A 20,147-nucleotide genomic window follows, 5' to 3' on the forward strand; every position below is an offset into this window, starting at 1 on the left:
CACCATTGGGATCTTAGAAACCATAAGAGATACGAGAAAATTTAAATTGGGGCAAAGTTCCGCAATTTAAAGCTCAACCAAATGCTGTTTTAAAAATTTTGATTTTCCGAGTACTTCCGAAGATATCCGAAAAAAAATGAAAATTAGATTTTTTGTTTTTATTTATTTCTAACCTTATTTGAAGAGATATCCCAAAACTAAAAGCATCTTTTTATTGCCACTTTTTCCTAGCTATTCGATGACGGATTCAAATTTGCCACACGACGTTTCGTTTTTTGTCAGTCATCATCAACTTTCTTTTTTCTTATGGACGCCATATTGGATTTTTAGCCCACCAAATAGTACGTTTTATTCTGATTTGAATGATGTATAATAACTTATGATTTGCTTGATAAATGACAAAATAATTCAATAAAAACTAATTTTACTTTAGTTATTGGCTTTGAGTTAATAAGCCGTTTTGTGAAATATCATTATTTGACAGTACTTGTCAAACACGATAATTCGGACGATCATTACAGCAAATCAATATTAGTTAAAAATGTATCTAGAAATGAAACCCCCACAGAAAATGTTATAAAATTATTATTATACAAGCATTGCGGAACTATTTAGGTTATTCAGAAAAAGAGATTTGTCAGCATTATCTCTAACTTAAACAGCTCATTTATGTTTCCAAGAGAAATATCATCATTTCAGGAACTTTATTTTTTGCCAAATTTAAATTTTTTATGTTAAGTGCAAGTTTATAGTTATTTATAAGGCAAGTGACTTAAACCATTTTTTATTCATTCATATTTATTCGAGTGAATAAACCGGTTTAAGTCACGTGTTTTATAGTATTTTATTAAATTTCGACTTCTTATATTAAAAAAAATCTAAAATTACAATTTCTATTCAATTTGCACCGCGCCCCGTAGATGTAACATTGATGTTTGTTTGTTTACATCTGTAAATAGGCGAATGTCATTCAGAGTGGTTTAATAGTTATTTATACAACAACTTGTCTTAAACCATTTTTTATTCACGAAAAGAACAACTAGGTCCACCAGCGTAGCGAGTGGCCTAAGCTTTTCGAGTGAATAAACCGGTTTAAGTCACGTGTACACCTTTGTAACTAAGCATGTTCAGGCCAATTGCGTGTGACAAGTACTACCAAGTAATCTTCATAAAACGTCTCATTAACTCAAAGCTAACTAAGGTAAAATTAGTTTTTATGGAATTATTTTGTTATTTATGAAGCAAATTATAAGTTATTATACATCACTAAAATCAGAATAAAACGTACTATTTGGTAGGCTAAAAATCCAATATGGCGTCCATAAGAAAAAAGAAAGTTGATGATGACTGACAAAAAACGAAACGTCGTGTGGCAAATTTGAATCCATCATCGAATAGCTAGGAAAAAGTGGCAATGAAAAGATGCTTTTAGTTTTGGGATATCTCTTCAAATAAGGTTAGAAATAAATAAAAACAAAAAAACTAATTTTCAGTTTTTTTCGGATATCTTCGGAAGTACTCGGAAAATCAAAATTTTTAAAACAGCATTTAGTTGAGCTTTAAATTGCGCAACTTTGCCCCAATTTAAACTTTCTCGTATCTCTTATGGTTTCTGAGATCCCAATGGTGAGGGTCGAATTTGAATTACCCTGTATATTTTTTTAAAAGTCACTTAAGGGAAATATTGAGCCCCAAAGAACTGCCTTCCAATTAACGTTTTTGGCCGTAACTTTTGAAACACTTTGTATATTGTAATGATTATTGGGTTTAATATCTTATCGAAAGAGACCTTCTATTTGACATGAAAACCAGGTATCTCGTCTTCGAAAGGCAGGAACTAACTGGACCTAAGACACAATTTGCTTAAACTTTGACAGCTGTCATTATTTTCAGCTGCAAACGCCATTAATGGATACTCGATACTACTTGATATTTTTATCGAAGAATTGTACTCTTCCTTTATTTCGATAAAATAAACGGTTTTTGAGATAAATCGATTTTTCATTGAACTGCTTAAACCACAATGTTATTAAAAATATTCGTTAAACTATTTACTTTTTTTACTTATTTACTTTTTTTTACTTTTTTTGCTCAACTTTATTACAAATGACCACGTCTAAAATCCAACTGCCCTTTTCTACAGTGTGACCCATTTAAAATGGAAACACCCCTATAAAATTTTAGGTTATTAACCGATTTCAATGATTTTTTTTTTAAAATAATTAGGAATGAAATGTCTATTACGGGAGAAAATTTTAAATATTTATTTCAGTTTTCAGGTCATATTATGATACTTTTTCTTGATAGAAAATGGAGAATTTTTATTAGCGAAAAAAAAAAAAAAAAATTTTGGTCACAGCTATTTGAAAGCACTATAGATCCAGTGGCGTAGTAATTTTTTCAATAAAAAAATCGCTAATAAAAATTCTCCATTTTCTATCAAGAAAAAGTATCGTAATATGACCTGAAAGCTGAAATAAATATTTAACATTTTCTCCCGTAATAGACATTTCATTCCTAATTATTTCAAAAAAAAAATCATTGAAATCGGTTAATAACCTAAAATTTTATAGGGGTGTTTCCATTCTAAATGGGTCACACTGTATAATACAAGTGACTAATCTGAAATACAAATTGCAATTTCAAAAATCAAAGTTATTATTCTAAAATTGAAAGTACCTTTTCTGAAATACAAGTGATATTTTTTAAATCCATCTTATGGTTTCTAAAATTCAACTGACGCTTTCTAAACTACATGTGTAAATGGTGTAGAAAAGGCAAAACGTTATCACGGATTATCTAAAACTGTTGCCACTGTAGACAGACACTGTACCTTATTAACCATACGTGATATTATTTACAGTTGATGAATATTTTTTAAATGCATTTTCTAAAAAAAAACTTACATAAGTTTGTAATCCGTTAGGCTCTAAGTGCGGTCCATTAGGACATCTAGATGAAGTCGAATTATGTTGTGGTAAAGACACTAACGGCATAGTCGGGTATAAAATTGGTTGCTGTAGAAATACTGGATTGTAGTTGCATACAAGTCCAGCTGGTATGTATTGAACTAAGAGAACAATTTCTGATTAAATTGGACTCAATTTGCTTTGTTTTAGGTTTTGGTTCTAAACTGGTTTTCTAACAGTTCAGAATCATGAACCAAATCTAAGCTAATATATGAAAATTAGTATGGTGGGCATTTTCTGACTCATTTCACCACCTGATGTAATATCAGTTTGCAGTCGGTTTTTAAATTTAAAACTTACCTTGATATTTGTGATTTTGTTCAGCGTTATTAGGTGCAACTCGTGGCTGCACTAGCGTCGGAACATAATAAATAGGCAACATATTTGTATTGTATGAGGTATTGGCTGCAATTGATATGGGGGTAGGCAATTGAGGAGCTGGAGTTGTCACGGGTATAGTAAATGGAGTCCACATACCATTCTACCAGTGTTAAGATGGTGTTTAACAATTTTTCATGTTTACAAGGACACTTTTGTAGCAAAATATTTAAACTAATAGAAAAACTTACAGTGTGAAGCATATTTCCAGTTACATTAACCGATGTTGTAGGTAAATCCAGATTAATTTTCCCATTAGAATTACAAGTTTGATTATTATTAATTCCACTTTCGTTAGTTGCAACATTTTGATGGTCATGTTTGGATATTTTATGACAGTCTTCTTCCCAAGAATGAGATACACTTCGTTTTACACCATGATATTGCTGTAAAGCCACAAAATTCGTTACGCAACAAAACAAAAACCAAAACAACTAATTTACTTCATTTCTATCTCCAAAAACATCATTGGTGTGTTTCTTTAACTTCTTTTTAGTTTCGCGGTCTTTAATATGCGACCGTTCTTTTTTATGCCGTTGGATCATGATTTTTTCCATGACCTCGTTATGTCGAACTAGTACAGATGCGGTCAGTTGAGTGGGTTTAAACTCGTCGTTTGATGTGTTGGTACCACTTGTAGTGCCGCTTTCTAAATTTGGATTGCTGCCGGAACTTAGGTTTTCAGCACTGCCGCAAACGGACGCTCCACTGTTTTGAAGTGGTGACAGGCATTTTCTAAAAAATTACGATCGTTTTGTTAATATAGGGTGGTCCAGTTTTAAATGTCAATAATTCACCATTCGATAGCCCATCAAAAAATAAGTTAACATACATTATGTCATTTTCATAAAAAAATGCTTCTCAAGGAAAAAAAAGTCCATAAAAGTTCAGTTTATAAAATCGGTTTCTTGTCATAACTGTCAGACAGCTGGAGCAATTTTAATCAAATTTGGAACAAATACATTAGGTGATGTTAATGACGTTTGTCGAAACTGTCTCTGTGTGTTAATTTTTCGGGGGTAATATCCCTAGTGCATTTAATTTTTCCGGAAAAATTCGGAAAAACGAGTTTCTAAGTAATTTGTTTTAACAAATAGCATGAGCGAGAGTGGTTTTAAAAATCATCCGAGTCGAAGACGAGGATTTAAAACCACTCTCGCTCATGCTATTTGTTAAAACAAACTACTTAGAAACGAGTATTCCAATTTTTCCACAGGAAAAATTAGATGCACGAGGGATATTTGGTAAGATTATTTCCTGAGTTAAGTAAACATTTTGTTTTAATTAAAACAATAAGAACAATAATTAATAAGAACAATAACTTTCAAGCTAGAAAGGGTAACACTATTCTTTATGTTGCTGTGAGGAGTGTGAAATTTTTTCGATATTTTTTTCCGGAAAAACTGCTGACAGCTAAGTTGACAGTTGTCAAGTGATTTTTCCACTTAAAATTTACATTTGTTATACTAATTCTTGATAGTGATTGGTCAAAATTGATAGGAAAGAAATAATCTATCTTATCCTTAGTTTTCAAAAAATTAAATTTTTTTTACTTTACTTGTTCAATTTAACAAAATAAGAATCTTTTATAAAATTCTGATTTGAAACTTTGTTTACGAGATAATTGAGTTATTACGTTCAAATACCCAAAACCAACCCAACCCAACTTAAGAATTGTCTTGAAAACGGTGAAAATTGAACTAGGAAGATTCAAAAATGTTTTTGTAGCCAGTTTTCATAGTTTCCAGACAAATTGAAAACCTTTAGTTTAGAAAATTGACTTATTAACCAGTAAATTTACTTTGAAACGGTGAAAATTGACTTGAGAGGCTTAAAAATTGTCTTTGTATGCAGTTTTCACAGTTTTCAGAAAAATTGAAAGACTTTAGCCTTGACAATTGACTTGGAAACTGTGAAAATTGACTTGAAAGGCTTAAAAACTGTCTTTGTAGTCAGTATAGTTTTCAGATAAGTTGAAAAACTTTAGTAGTGAAAAATTGAATTGTAGCCATGAAAAACTACTTTATCTAGAATTTGTGACTACAAATTAACACATTTCAACCTTGAAAATTGACTTGGACACCAAAAAGTGACATCAAAAGCTTAAAATTTGCATTTGAAGTAAGTTTTCATAATTTGAAATTACATTTCAATATTTTAGTCTTAAATACAGGATATTGACATCAGATTCATGAAAATTGACTTGAAGATTAACTTTTCAAGTTTTTTTACTTTGCTTTTCATTTTCTTAGAACTCTGGACTATTTTTAGGGTTTTAAAACTGCTTTCAGGTTGGCAAATCGAGTTTTAGGGTTATCTATAGCAAGTTTTTGACATAGCAGACTTAAAAAACGATTTTTACATTTACCATAGGCTTAATCATGCCATTTTATGCTTTGTTAGTATTAAATTGACTTCTAGACGCTTCACTGTGCTTTAAGACTGAAAAATCGAATTTTAAGTATTTTTTATAGTAAAAATTAAGTTTCAGATACTCTTCATTGATAAAATTAAACAATTTTTGCATTAAATGCTACAATATTAGTCTTGAACACTAATTATTAGAATTAAATTAGTTCAAAAATTTGGACTGTAACCAGTGTTTAATTGAATAAAAAAAAGTTTGAATTGAATGATCAGTTTTACACTACTTATAGTCTAAAAAATTGAACTCCAGTAAACATTAGTCCAACAATCCGGTTTTTTGACTATTTTCAGTGTCAAAAATTAACTCGAAAACCTCACAGATGACCAGATTTGAATCCTTTTGAACCATTTTAAAGTAAAAAATACAATAACCCAAGTAAACTTTTTGTCAATTTTGAATAATATCCAGGGAGCGTAGAAAATAAAGACTATCCTTCTAAACAATTTTGAAGAATGTCATTCACATCACATAACGAGTACTCATTTCATAATTGCTTGTTCCAAATTTGATCAAAATTGGTCAAACGGTCTGACAGTTGTAGCAACTCTGGAGGTCTGTGTTTTCCTTAGGAAATTCGCATAATGCATGTCAACTTATTTTTTGATGGGCTATCGATTGGTGAATTATAGAGGTTTTAGAGGTTTGATTTATTTCCGTTTATTAACAGACTATTTTAATAGGACGATAAACGAATGCAAAATCGTTCATTAGTATGAATAATTTTTTGTTTTACTTTAATTCATTATAGGCAACTAAATACCTTCACACTAAAGTTCTATAATTTGTTAATTGTATTAGACAGAGAGAAATAGACGCACATTAATAATTATCACTAGTTTTCTTGGAGATTAAATGGTCAATATTGGGTTTGTCTGTCTGAGAGGCAATGAAGTTGACCGAAAACTTCATTGCAATAAAACTCTGGGAAATGCTCTCTCTACAAAAGACGCTCTGACAAATCCTACTTAAACGTTCTAGAAGTGCATAGCGTACAATGAATGTGCGAGGATGGTAAAAGGCGAGTTTAAGGCGCCTTAAAACTTGAAATATTCTCGGTTAAGGGAAACACCCCAACAGAAAATTCTGGTCCTCCACGATTACGGTTCGACAATAGACATACTCTTCTTCTTTTTCTTGTGCCGATTGTCTGTTCTCTTCATACAATGTGCAGAGCGCCGCTTTCGGCTCTTCGAAATATGGGGGCTGCCAGGATGTTTCTCAGCCAGGAGTGTTGCTTTCTTCCCTCTATTTTTCCTTCTAGAATCAATTTAGGAATGTATATGTTAAGTAGTTCTCGTTCTTCAGCCTGCAGTTCTTAGATCTTCTTCATTCGTGGCATGTGCTGTCCATGGCACGCGCAAGAGTCTCCGGAAAGTCCACATTTCGAACGCCTCGATGCGGTTTAGGGTTTTAACTTTGAGAGACCACGTTTCTGTGCTGTATAGTAAGATGGCACATATGTAGCACTTTATTACCCGTACTCTAAGTGCTAGAGGAAGACTGCGAGCTAATAGGAGGTTTTTAAGTTGTTTTTGCATAATTCGTTCTTAGTTTAACTTCTTCATCGCAGTCCCATCGTTCTGTGGCACCCAGATATTTAAGCCGTGACACCCGCTCTATATTTTTTCCATCGACCGTCAGTGCGGCATTGATCATGGGCTGGCGGCCTATTACCATGAGTTTGGTCTTGGTACCGTTGATTTTAAGACCAAAATGTTTGCCCATGTCCTCTATCCTATCCATCATTTCTTGGAAATACTCTAAAGTTGGTGCTAAAATTGCCGTATCGTCTGCATATCATATATTGTTTATTGGATATCCGTTAATCTTAATTCCTCTACTTTCTCCTTCCAGGGCCATTTGAAAGATCTTTTCCACGTTTATATTAAAAAGTATTGGTGACAATATACAGCCCTGGCGGACCTTTGCATACATTGAAGGTATCTGTTGTCAGGTTTTTGTTATCTGTTATCTCCACGATTTGGTTCCAATATAGTTCCTGTATGATTCTGATGTCCTTGGCGTCTATTCCTATCTCGAGCAGTCTATTTAGGAGGATATCGTGTTTAACATTGTCGAAGGCTATCTGATAATCTATCAGAATGGGCGACATGAGTATGGAACTGGTTGGTCATAAAAGAGCAACTTGCAAACACTGCGTTTTAAACCCATAAGTGATAACCCTTGCTACATACGACTAAAGGCACATTGGTATAACATATCCTTATTATCAGTATATGCTCCTAAAGAAGACAAAGTCACTAAAGATTCCTTCTACTTAAAAGAACAGTAGAAAGCCTGCCCAAATAGGATATGATATTACTATGCGGAGATTTCAAAGCAGAAATAGACAAAGAACCAACTTTAATGCCGACAATAGGTCAACATAGCCTGCACAATAATGAGTCAAGTGAGTAATACAGCAGAACAACAAAAATACCAACAAGGACTGAAACAGAAACTCGTAAGTGACGTGTAAAGGATGTTGAAGATTTGTGGAACTAGAGTGAACAAACAATAATAAAAACAGCAGAAAAAGCTATACGGAAAACCAAAAAGAAAACGATTAAACCATGGTTTAATGAAGAGTGGCAACAAAAACTGCAAGATAGGGAAACTTTTAGGAAAGCCATGATTCAGCATGATACACCTGAAAACTGAAAAATATATGCAAACACTCGCAAAGAAACCAGGAAGTTCATAAAAGAAAAAAAAACAAGAATATGAACATCAAAAATACGAGATAATCGAAATGAATGTGCCATGAGAATGCCGATGTTAAAAAGAGAAAAAATGGAGACATGATAATCAAGGAACACGAACAATTGAAAACATGAAAAAACTACTTTGAAAAGATGTTTAATATACATAGAACCTGATGAAGAGCACACTGAAAATACATACAGCAGATCTCACTGTAGAAAAACCAACTATAGAAGAAATTTGAAAAGCAGTAAGAAAATTAAAAAACTCAAAGGCTGCTGGATCGGATAACATACCATCAGAACTATATACAGATATACCAAAAGAAGTACGGTAGTAACCCTATGTGTTCAGACAATTACACCAACTCATTATTTTGATCTGGGCCCTAATCTTGAACGCAGGGAGTAGAATTACCGATAGAAGTGTTGATAGAATGTGACAGGACTGATCAAATTATGTGTTCCTCTCTCTTGATAACTCCTTCCAGAGACCATTCCAACAAAATAGCAAGAAAACCATCATAATACCAATCCAAGTCAAAGTGTTCAAACTACAGGGAATTGCCACTCATCAATACGACCTACAAGGTCCTAGCCAATATTGTTCTAGATAGACTAATGCCTGCTTTATACCTCCCATTTAAGAATTAAATTAAATTTAAATTTCCACTAAAATTAATATTTAAACTAAGAAATCTTGTTTAGGTTTATACTACAAATTAATAATTAGCAAAATAAATGACTGTTTTGACTTCCTGGACGTTCGACGTTGATGTTTGACGTTGACGTTTCTATTGTCATCGTCATTACGCGTGTTTTGTGGATAAAGAAAATTTTTATTAAAATAATTTAAAAAATTTGTTCTTAAACCACTTTTTCGGTAAAAAATCCAATTGTGGAAATAGACGATTCAAGTCTAATAGACTACGTATCGCAATAGAAGACAGCAATTTACATCATGAGTGATGACAAGTATGACAGTGATAGTTCCGAAAGTCAACGAATTTAAACGAATTAAGCCGAACTTTAATTTAAAATTAAGTTTAGTTTAGTGTAAATTGAAAGTATAAATGGGCGCGCTTGTAAGTTCACTTTCAGCATTGAAAAATTAATTTTAGTTTAAATGAAAGTTTAGTTTAATTGTTAATTGAGAGATATAAAGCAGGCGGCTTTCAGGAAATTTACATCAACTATTGATCAACTTTTTACACTCAGGCAACTACTAGCGAAATATCAAATCTGAAATGCAATGGCCAAATTCGCAATTTTGATCACTGCTTTGGGTCCAAATACGATCTTAAGGGCATAAAAGCAGTTGTTTGCGGATGTTCGTAAGAACTTTATTTCCTCGCAGATGCCATGTTCATGCTGACATGTTCATGATGCCAACCTGTAATGATCGAATCCAGCATCCAAAGTAGTCCCAACGGACGTAAATAGACTCAAAAACGTCTCAAAGTGGGTTATGTAGGCTAGAATAACAGCGGAGTCGATCTTTGCCGGTTTTGAGGCGTAAGAAAACAATTTTAGAGAGATTGATCACAAACAAGACCAATAGAGCGTCCAGGAGTTGATCTTATAGGGTTTTGAGACATAAGAATACAATTATAGGCAGAGACTGACCACAAATCAGCCGAATTCAGCATCCAATGTAGTCCCGACGAATGTCTGACTCAAATCTGGTGGTAAGAAAAATAAACCAAGTATTTAACAATTAATTTATTTTTCTTACCACCTCCCATTTAATTAACCCTCACTCCCTTAAAGTACCCGGCCTTTCCGGGTTATTAACAGGATATTATTCCCATATCTACCCTTTGTCTATTTAGTGAAAAAAACACGCACGTTTCAACAAAATACCTACTTGGTATAATTTTTTACCACCGCTCATTTAATTCATCCTAAGTTCTCTTCAGAACATTAGAGCAACATGTATACCAAGACGATTTACCGAAAACCCCCCAATTGACTTTATTAATTTATATTTGCATCTTTGATTTAATCCCAGAATGATGCACAATATAATAAAATTATTACTATATTTCTATTTGTGTAATGAATTGTGCAGCAATGGAGCGCACCATGCTTGGAATCAGTCTAAGAGACAAAATCAGAAATGAGGAAATCCGACTGAAGAAGAAGAAGAAGGGAATGAATTGTGCTGCTTTTGTTTAAAATCATATACTTGTTAATGTTCAGTGCTAGGCCGTATTTTTGCAGCAGTGCATCATCCTATTCATAAGGTTTTGCAGCTGTGACTCCGAGCACTCTATCAGCCACTATTAAATTATTCCAGAACTGTACTTAGAAATAGATTTAAAATCATATTTCTTGAAAAAATGCGTAATCCATGATAGTACATACAAAATTGTAATCCCTAAGTTATACAGGGTGGTCCAGTTTTAAATGTCAATAATTCATCAATCGATAGCCCATCAAAAAACAAGTTGACATGCATTATGTCATTTTCCTGAAGAACGCTTCCTAAGGAAGGCACAGACCTCCAAAGTTCAGTTTAAAAAATCGTTTTTTTGCTACAATTGTCAAATTTGGAACAAGTAATTATGAAATGAGTACTCGTTATGTGATGTGAATGACATTCTTCAAAATTGTTTATATGCGTCGATATAGGGGGATAGTCTGTATTTTTTACTTTAAAATGGTTCAAAAGGATTCAAATCTGGTCATCTGTGAGGTTAACGAGTTAATTTTTGACTCTGAAAATAGTCAAAAAACAGGATTTTTGGACTAATGTTTACTGGCGTTCAATTTTTTAGACTATAAGTAGTGTAAAACTGATCATTCAATCAATTTTTTTTTATTCATTTAAACGCTGGTAACAGTCCGAATTTTCGAACTATTTTAATTTTAAAAATTAGTGTTCAAGACTAATATCGTAGCATTTAATGCCAAAATTGTTTACTTTCATCAATGAAGAGTCTGAAACTTAACTTTTACTACAAAAAATAGTTTAAAATTCGATTTTTCAGTCTTAAATTACATTGAAGCGTCTAGCAGTCAATTTAATACTGACAAAGCGTGAAATGGCATGTTTAAGCCAATGGAAAATAGTTTTTTAAGTCTGCTGTGTCAAAAATTTGGTGTAGATAACCCTACAACTTGATTTTCTAAGCTGAAAGCAGTTTTTAAGCCCTAAAAATGGTCCAGAAATCTAAAAAATTGAAAAGCAAAGTAAAAAACTTGAAAAGTTAGTCTTCAAGTCAATTTTCATAAATCTCATGTCAATATCCTGAATTTAAGATTATTTTCAAAACTAAAATATTGAAATGTATTTTCAAATTATGAAAACTTACTTCAAATGCAAATTTTAAGCCTTTGATGTCACTTTTCATTGGTTTAGAGTCACTTTTTGGTGTCCAAGAATTTTCAAGGTTGAAATGTGTGAATTTGTAGTAAAAAATTCTCGATAAACTAGTTTTTCATATCTACAAGTCAATTTTCACTACTAAAGTTTTTAACTTATCTGAAAACTATAACGACTCACTGAAAGAGAGTTTTTAAGCCTCTCAAGTCAATTTTCATAGTTTCCAAGTCAATTGTCAAGGCGAAAGTCTTTCAATTTGTCTGAAAACTGGTTACAAATACAATTTTTAAGCCTCTTAAGTCAATTTTCATCGTTTCAAAGTAAATTTACTGGTTTCTAAGTTAATTTTCAAAACTCAACTCTTTCAATTTGTCTGGAAACTATGAAAACGCTACAAAGACATTTTATAAGCTTCTTAAGTCAATTTTCATCATTTTCAAGACAATTTTTAAGTTGGGTTGGGTTTGTTTTGAACGTAATAACTCAATTATCTCGTAAACGAAGTTTCAAATCAGAATTTTATAAGAGATGCTTTATTTGTCAAATTGAACAAGTAAAGTAAAAAAAAACTGAAATTTTTGCAAAATATCCAGTGACGTAGAGAATAAGGCAGAAAAATGAAAACCATTATTGCTCCAGCGGTCTGACAGTTATGACAAGAAACCGATTTTCCTTGGAAAGCATTTTTCAGGAAAATGACATAGTGTATGTTAACTTATTTTTTTGATGCGCTATCGAATGGTAAATTATTGACATTTAAAACTGGACCACCCTGTATGTAGTCGTTTTAGATTTTTCTGTATGTGACAATAATTATTACCGTATTGTACTTAAGGGCTCCATGGAAGAACGCTAATGCGAATGGCAGCCTTTTGTGTAAAATGTTAACTTGTTGTACACAATAAAAATTATTATTATTCTTAAATGAATAAATTCGTTCTGACGAATAAATATCTGGAAAATAATAAGAACTATTCTCATAGAGCGGTCGTATCAAATGACCTACTGTACCATGATTAATTTTGAATTATTGACTTAAAACAAAACCGCTTTCCAAAACAAATTTATAGTGTTTCAACTTACTGCGTATTGGGAGTTGGATCCGGATCAGTTTTTCCCTCTGTTTCCATTGCATTACTGGCTGAGGTACTTTCGTCAGAAGTTGCCACAGTTTTCGGATTACTTTGGAAGAACCTATTAAGGTTCTCGTAATAGTTCAATTGATTATAACTTGGCGGTGTTTCCGACGACGATTTGCTGTCGCAAAACTCGTGATGAGGTGATATCTCACCAAGCATCACAGAATCACGTTCCTAAATATCAAAATAGTAAGTAAATTGCCACCACTTTGGAAACTATATTCATCGTACAGAGATGCTAGGATTAAACTCTTTATCATTGACTTCAACTTCTAATTTTGAAGTGCTCATAAAAGACTCCATAAAGTTAGCTAGATCTTTACATCGTTTGGACACTTCTAACTTGCCAATTTCAGCTGGTTTTGGAATTTCCTGGAAAATATGCCGCTGTAAAAAATTCATTCAGTCAGTCAAATAAACATACCTGAGTTAGGAGTTGTATAATTTCACTTTGTAACACTTTCCCTTGTTTAATAACTGCATCGGGAATATTTTTAAACTCCCTATCGCTTGCTTCGTCAAATACGTTAGGATTCAAAGGACCCTAAAACATTAATTAGCAGAAGTTATTAAAAGTAATTGCAAATTTGTCAGTTAAACTAACCTGCAATACTTGATGCAAACTTATAACAAATTCTAATCGCCTGGACCACGGATTTATAACACTAGACCATTCGGTTTCAATCAAGACAAAACACCCATTTTGTACTAGAAATCGGTATGGTTTGCTTCGAAATACGGAACCGTTAATTTGACAAGTATTGGTTACTGCAATATGAAATTTTTATTACAGTAAAGCACAAGTATATACGTTACAAATCACATACCATATTTATAAACTTCTTTGAGAAAAGGCATATCTTCGGGATGATAAAAATCAAAAACAGACTTTCCTAACATGTCCTGAGGCAAAAAGCCAAAGTTGGTGACTACTTCCGCATCTACGTAACTAAATATGCAAGTAGCTGTGTGACGCAGAGCAAATTTAGTTGATTTTTTTCTCTCTCCTGGTACTAAAAGTTAAAAACGCTCTTAGTTAATATCCAGGTTATTTTTGCTCTGCTGGAACTCACATTTATAGGCACTATACACAGGAACCGCTAAAATGATTAAAAACAATCCGTTATTATGATCGCATAGCTGATTTTCAGACGAATCGGTCATTTTCTTTATGGTGACTGTTAAATGAAAGGCTTGATAGGGTGGTATTTCGGCCACTGCCATTCCAGCAGTCTTGTTTACGTATCGCTTCAAACATACGTACATATAGTTTCTAACATCTGTAAATTACGTTAAAACTGCAAATTACGGCAAAAAAATCGTAGAAGATATTGTACCTTTAACTTTTCCTTGTGAATCTACCAAAGGAACAGATACGCTTCGACTTATGTGACTGGAAAAGGTTTCTTTATCTTTGGGATGAACATAGTCAAGAAATGAATGTCCTAACCACGTGCCCTTAGGAAATCCCAGGACTGGGGTTAAGCTGGGTGTAGTGTACAATACGACCCCGTCGTACATTGATATTACACAGCAAAAGCCGTCCTGCAATTTAAAGTAAATAGATGGTAATTATAAATGCTAAAAAATATCTGCCTACTTATGGAAAATGTGCTAGTTTTAAACACAAAATGCTCAGAGAGAGTTCTTTTCAATAGTCTTCGAACTGATCAATAACACTTTTGATCAGCAAGTAAGTGTTTTTGAAAGTTGAAACTAAAGAAACCACTAAATATTTAAAAACATTAAACAAGGTGTTTCTTCTATATGTTTAATAATAATGAAAAGTATAACACATACAGTGCGTTTTTTTTAACGCGCAACATAGGATTTCACGTGTTAAATTTTTAAGCCCGTGTTAGACCATGTTGTTTTGGAACTACAAGTATAAAACTGGACGGGTGGCTGTTTCGTACCCTGAAGCTTAAGTAAGTTTACCAATTCGGCCTAAAAAGTGATTAAAAACTTGCAAAAAATCATCTTTTTTCGAAAAGATTTTATCTTTCCATACGCCCTGTATGTATGATAGGTGCTTGTTGTTTTTGATACTGGCACGGCAGGTAGCAGGTAAAATTTGGCGTAGAAAGTAAAACAAGTTGATCATTAACTTTGTATCAAGAAAGTTAAGAACAAAAGAAGTATTTTTATAAGTGAATTGTTCAAAGTGACCTCCGTTTTAAGCCAAACAGTATTCCAAACAATCATAAAATGCCCTTTTGACGTTCAAATGATGTCAGGTCTTGATGCAGTCAAAATATGTCACTCTACCTGCTACCCGACCTGCCAGTATCAAAAACAACAATGCATACAGGGAGTATAAAACGATAAAGATTTTTCGAAAAAAATGATTTTTTGCCAGTTTTTAATTACTTTTTAGACCAAATTGGTTAACTTACTTAAGCTTCAGGGTACTAAAGACACACCCGTCAATTTTTAGACCTGTAGTTCCAAAATAACATGGTCTAACAGGGGCTTAAAAATTTAACACGTAAAATCCTATGTTGCGCGTTAAAAAAAAAACGCACTGTATACTACTACACCATTTACACATGTAGTTTAGAAAATATCACTTGGATTTTAAAAATATAAGTTGGATTTCAGAATCTATAACTTGTATTTCATTATCGTAAATTTGGTTTTAGAAAACGTAAGTTGTCTTTCAGATTCGTCACTTGTATTTAGAACGCGTTATTTCAACTTCAGATTTTTTTGTGTTTCTATGTGGTTATTAGTTCATTGTTTTTTTTTTTAATCACTTTAAGCAAAAAAACACTCGCCCATCGGGAGTATTAATTTATATAAAATATACAGGGTGTCCCATAACTATATGACGGGGGCATACAGGGGAGATCAAAATAATACGATTTGTTCATATAATTTTTTTTTAAAGTCACTCCTAAGGGAAATATCGAGCCCCAAAGAACTGCCTTCCAATTAACGTTTTTGGCCGTAACTTTTGAAACACTTTGTATATTGTAATGATTATTGGGTTTAATATTTTATCGAAAGAGACCTTCTATTTGACATGAAAACCAGGTATCTCGTCTTCGAAAGGCAGGAACTAACTGGACCTAAAACACAATTTGCTTATACTTTGACAGCTGTCATTATTTTCAGCTGCAAACGCCATTAATGGATACTCTTGATATTTTTATCGAAAAATTGTACTCTTCCTTTATTTCTATAAACGGTTTTCGAGATAAATCGATTTTTTATTGAACTGCTTAAACCACAATGTTATTAAAAATAATCGTTAAACTATTTACTTTTTTTACTTATTTCCTTTTATTTACTTTTTTTGCTCAACTTTAATTTTCCAAATTACAAATGACCATGTCTAAAATCCAACTGCTCTTTTCTATAATACAAGTGACTAATCTGAAATACAAATTGCAATTTCGAAAATCAAAGTTATTATTCTAAAATTGAAAGTACCTTTTCTGAAATACAAGTGATATATTTTAAATCCATCTTATGGTTTCTAAAATTCAACTGACGCTTTCTAAACTACATGTGATTATTGGCGAATCCTCTGGAATTCCCTAAAAGTCTATTGGCGTTTCAACTTAAGATCACAGGGTCCTTAAGCCCTAAACTCTGTTACAGCACTTCTGACCTACTTAACAAGGTAATTCTACAGCAAAAACGAGTAGGACAAGTTTTCAACAAGTAAATAATAACGGATTTACAAGGTGATATAACTGACCTAAAATAAAAATTAATAATTACTCTAATATATTACAATCTGTCAAAATTGTGCGTACAGATGTCTTGGTTGTTATAGAAAACAATATCAGTTGTTTCAACGCTCTTTAAAGTCAATCAAGAGCTTATCCAATATTTAAAACTTATGTTTGCAGTCTTTCTACACAGAGATAGATAGTCCTTACAAATCATTGAAACATGATTTGTAAGGACGAAATAAACTTATTTTGGAGAAAAAAACTGAACTTAATCTTAAATACACATTTAACAACACCTCAGGCCAACCATCAACAACTTCACAATTACAAATAGAGTCATCACAAGTTCTTACAGAACAGTTGAAGGGTAAAACAACTTGCAGACCTAAAAAGAAGCAGTTATCTGAATATTAGCTTAACTTCACTGCCGAAATGGAATACGATTTGTTTGGCGCACAGAGAAATGCTCAAAAACAGAAACAAGGCTGTGAATAAGTATGCACAAATCAATAATGCAAACAGCTTTACAAATCTGAAGAAATAGCTAATTTGGAAGAACACAAAACAGTATCTCTACGATCGATGAGACTGAAAACTGGAAACTGAAAAAAAACTTACCGCAGGATTGGCTTTAAAGCATCAGGGTCCCTATCAATAAAAAGGACTGAAGACATGCGCAGAGAATTACAGAGAAATTACACTACTATGTAGTACAATGAAACTATTTACAGCAAGACTAAAGAATAAGCTAGCAAAACACATAGAAAAACGGCGACAGCAGAAGTTTAGAAGAAACAGATCCACAACAGATGCTATACCTATTCATTGTCAAACAAATAAAAGACAATAGATTTTAACACACCAGCGTATATTTGCTTCATAGATCTGACCAAGGCGTTTGATAAAGTGCGTCTAGACGACATCATCAAAAGCTTAATAGAAAAGAATACAGCAGCAAACATTACAAAAATATTGCACAATCTAGTCGCAACACAACAAAAGCAGAATCACAAAACCAAATATCAAATAGCATTCCAATACTAGGAGGAATCAGACAAGGGGATAGTTCGTTCAATATTCTCATGGATAAAATTATAGAGTACAGGATTAACCACAAAAGAATTAGCATGATATGTTACGCAGACGACGCCGTACAATATGACAATTTCTACTAACAGACGAGAAGAAACAAATAAAACAAAGTGTATGATGCGAGTAGCAAAGATGAAGACTCTAAAAATGATCGTGGGTAAAACCAGAAAACTCAGGGTGAGAATCACGGATATCGGAGAACAATATGGAATGCAGGACGTGGTGCGATGGGGAAGACAGAGAAGGACACCTTCACGTAAAGAGGATCGACGAAAACCGTCAACCACGTATCGTGGTGGAAGGAAAACCAGTAGGTATTAGACCAGCGGGAAGACCGCCGGTCTTCTGTCTACTACCACAACCAAAAGATGCAAGGACAGCTGGCAATCAACATCCCAAGAAATACTACAGAGGCGTGTCGAATCTACATGAAATCAGTGGCAAGAACAGAGTTTTGGTCCATAACCCAACTAACTGATGTTATTTTAAAACTTTGCTTCTTAGTCTAGATAAATTTTGTGTCGTTTTCGAGATATTGACTGTAACAACCGTTCAAGAGAAAGCAAAATGTTTGCATGTTCCTATTTGGAGGTGGATTGGGTTCATCCCACATAACGTAATGCATATAAATCGGGAAGCTTAGTCTGTAATGTCGGAATTTGTAGTTTATTTACAAAAAAGAAAGTTTTTTGGTAATTTACAGGACTTGAAAAAAATGCGTAAATAAATTCAAATCGACGGTTTTGCCGCGTATATGACGTAGACGACTTTCAGCAGTTTTATTGGCTATGGCTGTCTGATGATTGACAGCTGATTTATAACCTCAAAATCAAATCACGAGTGCAATGTTGCCAAATAACACGTTTTATATCACAACACGACAACTTTTTTAATTCACTGGACAAAAAGTAATTTGATGTCAATTTGACATAATGTTTTTAGTCTAGTGTTATTGTTAGAAACTTAAAAACTGTAAACACTGAGATGTTTATAGAAATAAAGAGCGTCTTTTAATCTTTTCTAATTTGTCAAGATTAATTTGAATCGGTAAAAGTTTACAAACTGGCAACGCGAAAGCGGGCCTAGAAAAAGCTGAAAATAGAAATGGCTCCTCGCACCTAATTGGTTGAAAACCGTCTACGTCATATCTAGCGGGCGTTTTAAATGTTAGAATGAAATTTGAATCTTTTTATTTAATTCTTGTTATGTTAGACTTGGCCGGAATAGGATTTGGACAAATGTTTTGCGACATTGCCAAAATTCTATTTAAAAAAGACAAATATCTTTGCATTGCATGCAGCAGAATCATCGATACAGGGTGGTCCAGTTTTAAGTGTCAATAATTCACCATTTTATAGCTAATCAAAAAATAAGTTGACTTGCATTATTTCATTTTTGTGAAAAACGTTTCCTAAGGAAGATACAGTCCTCCAAATTTCAATTTAAAAAATCGTTTTATAGTTTAAAACTGAACATCCAAGACTTGTGAAAGTCCAAATTTGTACTGAATAGTCTAAAAACATTTTTACTACTAGGGTTTTACTACTGGTCTTGTGATTCGCTTTTTCAGACTGCCATCCTGGTTGAGTGTCTGAAACTGGCATTCAAGAATTAAAAAGAGTCCGGAAATCAAGACAAAGATTGTATTGTGCATGAAACTCATTTTTTACTACTAAAAATAATATAAAAGTTGACTTTTAATGCTAGAACTAACTTTACTAGGACTAAAGAGTCCAAAAGTATATTTTCAAGACTTTAATTGGTGTACAACTCAATTTTCTGGACTGGACAACAAGTCTAGAAGTAAATCAAATTTTCGGACATTTTATTTCTAAAAATTAGTTCTCAAAACTATTATTGTAGCATTTGGTACCAAAATTTTTTACTTTTTTAATTTATTGCACCTATGAGTGTAGAAGTCAATTTAATAGTGAAGACGCTTGAAATAACATTTTCAGATTATGGTCAGTGGACAAACTCGTTTTTAGGCCTGATAAGTCAAAAACTTTGTAAAGATAGTCTTGAAACTCGATTTGAGGCACTGAAAACAGCTTTTAAGTGCTTTTACTTTTTAAGTTTGCTATGTCAATAACTTGGTAAAGATAGTCTTGAAACTCGATTTTCCAAGCTGAAAGCAGTTTTAATAGTCCAGAATTCGAAGAAAATGAAAAGCAAAGTAAAAAGCACGAAAAGTTTGTTTTCAAGACAATTTTCATGAATCTAATGCCAATGTCCTGCATCTAAGACTATTTTCAAGACTAAAATATTGAAATTTGTCTTCAAATTATGAAAAGTTACTTCAAATGCAAATTTTAAGCTTCTGATGTCACTTTTCATTAGTTCAGTCACATTTTGGGGTTCAAGTCAATTTTTAAGGTTTAAATGTATGAATTTGTTGTAACAAATTCTTGAAAAAGTAGTTTTTATG

The 20,147-nt window shown here is 32.8% G+C and overlaps 1 protein-coding gene across 2 annotated transcripts in view; it reads right to left on the reverse strand.

Annotated features, from left to right (window-relative positions):
• Nucleotides 1-20,147, reverse strand: part of per (period circadian regulator) — a 56,029-nt gene that overhangs the window by 16,412 nt on the left and 19,470 nt on the right. For both annotated transcript variants that reach the window (XM_081974122.1, XM_081974124.1), the window contains exons 7-17: nt 14,282-14,489; nt 14,018-14,224; nt 13,772-13,957; nt 13,549-13,712; nt 13,369-13,488; nt 13,176-13,316; nt 12,889-13,118; nt 3,791-4,082; nt 3,539-3,733; nt 3,270-3,450; nt 2,907-3,070 (exon numbers count right to left, since the gene is read on the reverse strand). In XM_081974122.1, coding sequence (XP_081830248.1) covers nt 2,907-3,070; nt 3,270-3,450; nt 3,539-3,733; nt 3,791-4,082; nt 12,889-13,118; nt 13,176-13,316; nt 13,369-13,488; nt 13,549-13,712; nt 13,772-13,957; nt 14,018-14,224; nt 14,282-14,489 — 2,088 coding nt within the window. The remainder of the gene's footprint in view (nt 1-2,906; nt 3,071-3,269; nt 3,451-3,538; nt 3,734-3,790; nt 4,083-12,888; nt 13,119-13,175; nt 13,317-13,368; nt 13,489-13,548; nt 13,713-13,771; nt 13,958-14,017; nt 14,225-14,281; nt 14,490-20,147) is intronic.

This window comes from Ips typographus, linkage group LG2, assembly GCF_016097725.1.
Source record: "Ips typographus isolate SLU linkage group LG2, UJ_Ityp_2.0, whole genome shotgun sequence".
NCBI classification, from domain to species: Eukaryota; Metazoa; Arthropoda; class Insecta; order Coleoptera; family Curculionidae; genus Ips; species Ips typographus.